At 35.8% G+C, this 8,564-nt stretch overlaps 1 protein-coding gene across 2 annotated transcripts in view; it reads right to left on the bottom strand.

Annotated features, from left to right (window-relative positions):
- Positions 1-2,192: 2,192 nt before the first annotated feature.
- LOC107692848 (gastrula zinc finger protein XlCGF57.1-like) overlaps positions 2,193-8,564 on the bottom strand; it is a 10,511-nt gene continuing 4,139 nt past the window's right edge. For both annotated transcript variants that reach the window (XM_016492059.1, XM_016492058.1), the window contains exon 3: positions 2,193-3,414. In XM_016492059.1, the coding sequence (XP_016347545.1) occupies positions 2,216-3,414 (1,199 nt within the window). In that variant the 3' untranslated portion in view covers positions 2,193-2,215. The remainder of the gene's footprint in view (positions 3,415-8,564) is intronic.

The following is an 8,564-nucleotide window of genomic DNA, read 5'->3' on the forward strand; positions in this document are numbered from 1 at the left end:
TCATCACAATTAAAAGAACCAAAGACTTAAACTACTTCAGTCTGTGTGCATTGAATTTATTTAATACAAGAGTTTCACAATTTGAGTTGAATTACTGAAATAAAATGAACTTTTCCACGACATTATAATTTATTGAGATGCACCTGTATATAGTTGTTCAAAATAATAGCAGTGTTTAAAAAAAGTGAGTAAAGCTCAAAATCCTTATAATAACTTTTATTTTAATACAAACAAATACACTGGGAACAGTGCACATTCTATTCTAAATCAAAACAAAGAAAAATGTAAATTTGTTACAACTACAGAAAGAAAAAGGAATATTAGGCTGTTCAAAGAAAATAGCAGTGTCTGCATTTTTCTTTACAAAGCCAAACATTTACTGTATAAACTGAAAAATGCTTGAAGATTCAGCTTTCTTGTGAATCGTTGAACTAATATTTAGTTGTATAGCCACGGTTTCTGAGAACTGCTTCACATCTGTGTTGCATGGAGTCGACCAACTTCTGGCACCTGTGAACAGGAATTCCAGCCGAGGACGATTGCACTACATACCACAATTCCTCTGCATTTCTTGGTTTTGCCTCAGAAACAGCATTTTTTATGTCACCCTACAAGTTTTCTATTGGATTAAGTTCCGGAGATTGGGCTGGCCACTCCATGTTAATTTTGTTGGTCTGGAACCAAGATGTTGCTCACTTACTGGTGTGTTTGGGGTCGTTGTCTTGTTGAAACACCCATTTCAAGGGCATTTCCTCTTCGGCATAAGGCAACATGACCTCTTTGAGTATTATGATGTACTCAAACTGATCCATGATCCCTGGAATGCGATAAATAGGCCCAACACCGTAGTATGAGAAACATCCCCATATCATGATGCTTGCGCCACCATGCTTTACGGTCTTCACAGTGTACTGTGGCTTAAATTCAGTGTTTGGGGATCGTCTGACAAACTGTCTGTGGCCCCTAGACCCAAAAAGAACAGGATCAAAGAAGGATCTTGCTTTCATCAGTCCACATAATATTGCACCATTTCTTTTTAGGCCAGTCAATGTGTTCTTTGGCATATTGTAACCTCTTCAGCATGTGTCGTTTTTTTTAAACAATGGGACTTTGCGGGGGCTTCTTAAGTTGCCCATAGCTTGGCTTCACGTGTTCGTTACAGTACTCGCAGGTAACTTTACACTTTCTTTGATCACCCTGGAGCTGATCATTGGCCGAGTCTTTACCATTTTGGCTATTCTTTGATCCATTTGAATGTTAGTTTTCAGTTTTCTTCCACGTCTTTCTGGTTTTGGTTGCCATTTTAAAGCATTTGATATCATTTTAGCTGAGCAGTCTATCATTTTCTGCACTTGATGTTTTCCCTTCTCTAATCAACTTTTTAATCCAAGTACGCGGTTCTTCTGAACAATGTCTGGAATGACCCATTTTACTCAGATTTTCAGAGAGAAATGCACAGTACAACATTTGCTGCCTTTGTCCTTAAATAAGGGCCACTTGTTTGACACCAGTTTTTTTCACATTATGATTTAACTCTCTAACTGAACTCCACACTGCTATTATTTTTTAAACGCCCTTTTCAATTAATGATTCAATTACACAGAATCAGCAGCATGCATGTCATGACTGTTGGGTCTGTTGGTTTTCTATAGCTCTACTACATCTACTAGTAAAATATCTGCCATGTAGAAATAAAATTTCTAGTGATGGTGGACTGCTATTATTTTGAACACAACTGAATATATATATATATGTTTGTGTGTGGCGAGTGGTGACTTTTTAAACCGGGTATGCTGCGTGATAAGACCAATGTTGCAGTGTGACATGCAATAATAATCTTATAGGATTGCTAAAATCGTTCAGTGTGTCTCGGGCTTAAGGGTTGCAGTGTGAACGTAGCTTGAAAGCCCATGTAAATGAAACCAAGATCAATCATGAAAAAGCCAATGAAACGTCACCGTTTCAGTCAAATTATTTTTGCTATTTCAGTCACCAAAATTTTAGTGGACAACTCTTTTTCTGGTGCCATTTTATACTGCAGAGCTATTTAAAACGATTTCTGGACAAAGAACACAAATAGGGTCTCACACATACATGACTTTTTCCAGGTGTATTTGTGTGATGGCAAAATTATTAGACATTATGGCACCTTCTTCCAGAGTGAATGTGCAGGTGATTATTTTTTTGTTTTAAATTGCTCCTTTTTCAAAACTTGTCATGCTGAAGAACATGTCAGTGTCTTTCCAGAATGAGTTTGCAAATGATCTTTCAAGTTTCTCTGATATTTGAAACTCATGTCACACTCATGGCATGTGAAATGTCTCTCTCCAGTGTGAAGCCTCATGTGAATGTTAAGGTTTCCTTTAAGTGTGAAACTCTTTCCACATGGAAGGCAGGTGTAAGGCTTTTCTCCACTGTGAACTCTCATGTGAGTCCGAAGGTTTCCTCTAAATCTGAAACTCTTTCCACACTGAGGGCAGGTGAAAGCCTTCTCTCCAGTATGAATTCTCATGTGAATCTTTAGGTTTGTCTTGTTTGAGCAAGTCTTTCCACAGTCATTGCACATGAAAAGCTTCTCTCCAGTGTGAGATTTTACATGATTTTTAAGGTGATTACTGTCTGTAAAACTCATTCTACACTGATGACATATAAAACTGAGAGGGAGAGCTCTTGAGTGAATCATCATGTGCTTTTTAATGGTTCCTTTATGTCTGAAATTCTTTCCACACTGATCACATGTAAAAGGCTTCTCACCAGTGTGACTGTTCATGTGATACCTAAGGTTTGGTTTTGTTGTAAAGCTCCTTCCACACAGTTTGCAGATGTATGGCTTCTCTCCAGTGTGAGTTCTCATGTGCCTGTTAATGCTTCCTTGTTGACTGAAACGGTTTCCACACAGGGGGCATGTGTAAGGCTTCTCGCCTGTGTGGACATTCATGTGGCTTTTGAGGGTTCCTCTTTTAGTGAAACATTTTCCACACTGTTGGCAGGTGAAAGGCTTCTCTCCAGTGTGAATCCTCATGTGGACTTTAAGGTTTCCATGTTCATTGAAATGTTTTCCACATTGTTTGCATGTATAAGGCTTCTCCCCAGTGTGAGTCCTCAAGTGGACTTTAAGGTTCCCTTGTTGATCGAAACTCTTTCCACATTGTTGACATGTATAAGGCTTCTCTCCAGTGTGAACTCTCATGTGGACTTTAAAGTTTCCATGCTGATTGAAAATCTTTCCACAGTGCTGGCAGGTGTAATGATCTCTAGTTCCAGTCTTTTTAGCTCTTTTTTTTGTGGAAGTCTTTTCTGTCTGAGAGCAACTAATTGATTTTTGTCCAGTTATGAAATCATGCTCTTTCTTATACTGATCTTCATCTTGCATTTCATCTAGTACTTCACTCTCCTTTTTCAGCACCATCAGGTCTAGGGTGAAGAGAGACAAATACAAGTTAACCGCAATTTAAAAGCAACAGTAGAACAGACTGTAAAAATGGCCCAAATCTGCCATTTATCCTGGAGATTCACAGTCCTGCAGAGTTTAGCTCCAACACACCTAATAAGTTGACCTTAAAGATCTTGATTCAGGCGTGTTCAGTTAGAATTGGATTTAAAACTCTGCAGAGGCTGGGCTGCAAGGCTGAGCTTGGCACCCCAGTTTAAATTATTAGAAATATGCAGACCTTTCAACAATGTTCAATTTTGCAAAAAAAAAAAACGTATTTGTGAACAACATCAGTCAAATTTTTTACACCCCATTGTAACAAGCAAACTGTACTTATTAAAGTTATCTCTTTTTTTCTAGAGCTATTGGATTTAACAACACAGACCACAACATTCTCTTGCATAGCTTGAGTTATATAGGCATTTGTAGATAATAAAAATAGGATTCATGCCCTATCTAACTGCTACCACTTTCTTTGTGTAAATGAAGAGATGTCTCATCAAACACAGTATTTAATGCCTCAGGGCTCGGTATTAAGTCCTCTGCTTTTCTCCTTGTATACGTTTTCCCTGAGAATACAATACGTTTCATGTCAATTACGAATAATCAGGAACTCACTGCACCTTCAAACTAGCCCAAAAGAGGTGATACACCTATAGTTATGCTTGGGATTTTAGGGAAAACTTTTGTAATACTTAACCAACATTTATAGTTTTCTTACGTACGCAAACCACATCTGGGTTCACAAAATAATGATTAAACAGTTAATCACAATTGTGAGAAAATTGAGAAATTTACATTTCATCAGAATTACTGCACTTTCACAGAAGCACAAATCTAGAGAATGTGCAAGCAGGATTTGTTTTACCTCTAGTTTCCTGATTTATTGTGTTTATATTATTTGCATTACTATACTAGCTACATTATGAACAATGGCAAAGCCTTAAGAAGCTTCTCTCAAAAGCTAAAACAGTGAAATTCCATGTATTATAGACCAATCCCAAATCTACTATTCAAATCTAAAGCATTAGAAAAATAATGTTCTCTCAACTATGTTCAGTTTTTGGCCTTTCGTATCTTTATTATTAGAACAGTGCAGAGAAGACAGGCCACAACAGGGAGAAGCAAAAGGGACAGGATGGCCAAAAGAACTTCTGGGACTCAAATTCAGGTTGCTTGAGGCACATCGGCACCACAAGTGGGAGCTCTGCCAACTAGGCTATTGGTACAACACAACCATGTTCAGTGCCATTAATTCATTTACACGAAAAATTACAAATATCATCAGATTGTTTTAAATCATTTTTTGGAACATAAAAGTATAAGAAATGCTGGGGTAAAAAATGCAATGACACATTTAAACAAAGGCAAACAACCAGTAGGTGTCGGTAAAAGACTGTTTAATGAGAGAGTCATTCAGTCATTTATTCAACCGATTTGTTCAAATGGCTGATTCATTCAGAAATGAGGCAAGTGACAGGCTGTGTTCAAAATGGCACACACAACTTAGTAAGCTACAGTATTGTCACATGACAAACACCGGACATTAATTCATCACAGCTGTCAAGGTTGTTACCCAACAAATGAATGTGCTAACTGTTCTTTTTTACAAAGGCTTATTAATAAGGGTTTATATAAGTAAACAATGCTATATTGCCCAATTGAACTAATTTCATAATTAATTAACTTTACATTGTCAGGGGGTATCTCCTCATCCACCACCATTTAAAGCGCTTTGAGTGCCTAGAAAAGCGCTATATAAATATAATGAATTATTATTATTATTATTATTATTATTATAAATATTGAACAGCTCATGCACAAATTATTGGTGGCCAAGTTTCAGTGCTTCCCGTGTGTTATTGACATTTGACACCTGTGGTGGTTCCTCCATGGTTTACTTCAGCTCACACGTATAAAAAATTGTAGCCGAGTTGGTAACCGTAAAACGCATTGTTCGTCACTGTCACCATCAATGGAGGAGGGGCGGGACAAATACCGACCAACCATCCTACTTGTACATCGACTGCCTACGACAATGGAGAAGTTAATATTACTGGTTACTGCTTTTTTATATTTGGGTGATTCTCACGAAACCATTAAAACACCACGGCACTAATGATTTTAAATATAAAACATGTAATTTAGTAATATAAAAAAGCATCAGAATAAAGACAATACTGTTCTCTACCTTGCACAATGTGTAATTTCAACTTGAGAATTAATTATATTTCTATTTTACAGCATTTTCTGCTGAAATTCTCATTACCGCAATGCGTCCGTCTGTGCTCGAATTGTGTTATGTTGTAATTTAAACAAATTAACAAAAATATTTAGAAAAAAAAATTACTGAATATTCATGTACAATAATAAAGGAAAAAAAAGTAGGAAAATGATGTGTCCATGCCTGATGTTCTCATCCTCCGCAACATTTTTTAAGGACTGTTTAAACACATAGAGAATTTAAATAAAGTTTGATTTTGAGTGAAGAAGCACATGGGCCAGGTACTTCAAGATGGCTACCAGGTAAGATAATCTCTTTATATCTCTCCAGTTAAATATTAAATATTCTATTGTCAGAATGTTAACACGACATTTTGATTATCATTACCGAAACAGCAAGTTTTCTACATTTCTAAAATTGTTAGATTTACAATTTTTTAATGAAAATGTACTTTATTAAGGTCTAATAATATGCACTGAGAAAAATTAGCAAAGCCATTATGGCTTCTCTATTGTTAGCAAAACATACTGAGGCACCTCATCCTCCGCAACACCATTCTCATATACCACAACCATTTAAGGTCAGGAGACATTTTGATTATCATTACCGAAACAGGAAGTTTTCTACATTTCGAAAATTGTTAGATTTACAATTTTTGTATGAAAATGTACTTTATTAAGGTCTAATTATATCCACTGAGAAAAAATTTGCAAAGCCATTATAGCTTCTCTATTGTTAGCAAAACATACTGAGGCACCTCATACTCCACAACACCATTCTCATATACCACAACCATTTAAGGCCAGTTGCGGTAAAGATAACTTATGTTTCGGGAATGAGAATCTAAGCATATTGTGTATGACTTTTAAATATCTCTTATGAATTTAATTTAAAATTTACTAACTGTTGATATTTTGCTTTATTATTTATTTTATTGTAGACAGTCAGCAAGTGAGAAAAAAAAGCTTTAGCAAAGGCCAGGCTGACAAAGTTCAGGGAAAAATTATACAGCAACCCAGAACTGCTCGAGGAGTACAGAAGGAAGGAGAGAGAGAGGTTAGGTTTGGAGATGTTACAGCAGGTGTAATTAGCAAAAAAACACTCTACAGTGTTAGGAAATGTACATAAGAGTACACACACACACACACACACAACCCTTTAGCCACTACTATAACAGGACTTTGGTGCTGGATTGAGTGTATTGTTCATACTGTGGGAAATTCCCGCCACACTAAGGTTGTGTGACTCTTAAGCATTAATCATGCCGATTGGAACGCAGCCTTTGTTTCGTTTGCGCGAAGAAAAGGTGAGTTTGTCAAGTGAGTACCTTTGTTAAAACATTCATAAAGACAAATTTTTCATATAACAATATTGGTAAAACAGTATGTTAAAGGTTTTCACTTATATTAAGTGTTAACACTCAAATCACAGTATATTTATAGTAAATGAATGTACCCAAATAAAGTAACAAAAATGTATAAATAAGTGAGTGATTTTGTTGTTTTTACAGAATTAGAATATAGAATATTCTCTACAAATGTGTGTGTCTCTGTATGTATATAATTCGAAGAAAAGGTGAGTTTGTCAAGTGAGTATCTTTGTTAAAACATTCATAAAGACAAATTTCTCATATAACAATATTGGTAAAACAGTATGTTAAAGGTTTTCACTTATATTAAGTGTTAACACTCAAATCACAGTATTTTTATAGTAAATGAATGTACCCAAATAAACTAAAAAATGTTATAAATGAGTGATTTTGTTGTTTTTACAGAATATTCTCTACAAACGTGTGTGTGTGTGTATGTATATAATTTATTGCGGAACAAATGAATGTTGCGTTATTACTCCACTCCTACGTAACGTCATTTCAAAAGCGTAATTCGAGTCGAAGAAAAGAGAAAATAAAACCAAATGACTGTAGGTGGCGGTATATGCTCATTGCACCAGTCGGATATTATATCGAAGAAGAAGTAGAACAACGTCATAACGACAGCTCAAACCAACGTGGTTTAAACGATGGATTTGCGACACAAGTACCATGGTTTCGGGAAACAGTCGTGACTAGCTAGTTAATTTCCACAACGATGCATCGTACTATGGTGGTTAATCAGCGAGTTATGTAGTTGTACGGGAAACGCACCCCTGGTTGGGAGCAGGTTTTCTTCGGTAAACCCAGAGTTTCTTTCGGTCTCCTCCCCCTTTTTAAAGCTCAAGCGATGTTTAAATAATTCATTCATGCACGCTGCAAAAATGCTTTTCTTACTAAGTATTTATTTTTCTTATATCAAGTACAAATATAAAAAAATTTGGGGTCTAAATTAAGTGCATTTTACTTAAGTAAAATTATCTGCCAGTGTGGTAATAAAAATAATCTTAATGCAAATGGAAAACAAGATTATTCGGAGTGTCTATTACTAAGTGCAAATTTACAGTAGCTCAGCCCTCCAATGTCACACAAGGTTAAATACGACACGTGTGAATAATGGCTTCAGTGGTGTAGGTAGTAATACGTTGGGTGCAGAGAACTAGCTTGTGACACGATTGATCGGGTTCGAGTCAGGTTTTTGCCGAGCTCACTCTTCTCACTTTTCCCATCACAGACCACATTACAATTTATTTTCAATAAAAATGAAGAAAATGTTCTAAAAGTGGAAGTAAAGTGTCTAACGAGTGTTTAATAATGATAAAAGTATTTATAATTTTAATAAATATAATAATTTACACTCTGTTATTATTGCATCATGTTAATGTACAACAATACTGAGGTGCAAATAGTAAGTATCTGCCAGTATAAAGTATAAATGGCATCTAATTATTATTTACACTTATTGCAAAGAACTGCTACTTTTACATGGTAAATAGAATATATCACTATTTTCACTAAGTGTAAACAGCATCTAGAGA

Source organism: Sinocyclocheilus anshuiensis, unplaced genomic scaffold (assembly GCF_001515605.1).
Source record: "Sinocyclocheilus anshuiensis isolate Anshui unplaced genomic scaffold, SAMN03320099.WGS_v1.1 scaffold1344, whole genome shotgun sequence".
NCBI classification, from domain to species: domain Eukaryota; kingdom Metazoa; phylum Chordata; class Actinopteri; order Cypriniformes; family Cyprinidae; genus Sinocyclocheilus; species Sinocyclocheilus anshuiensis.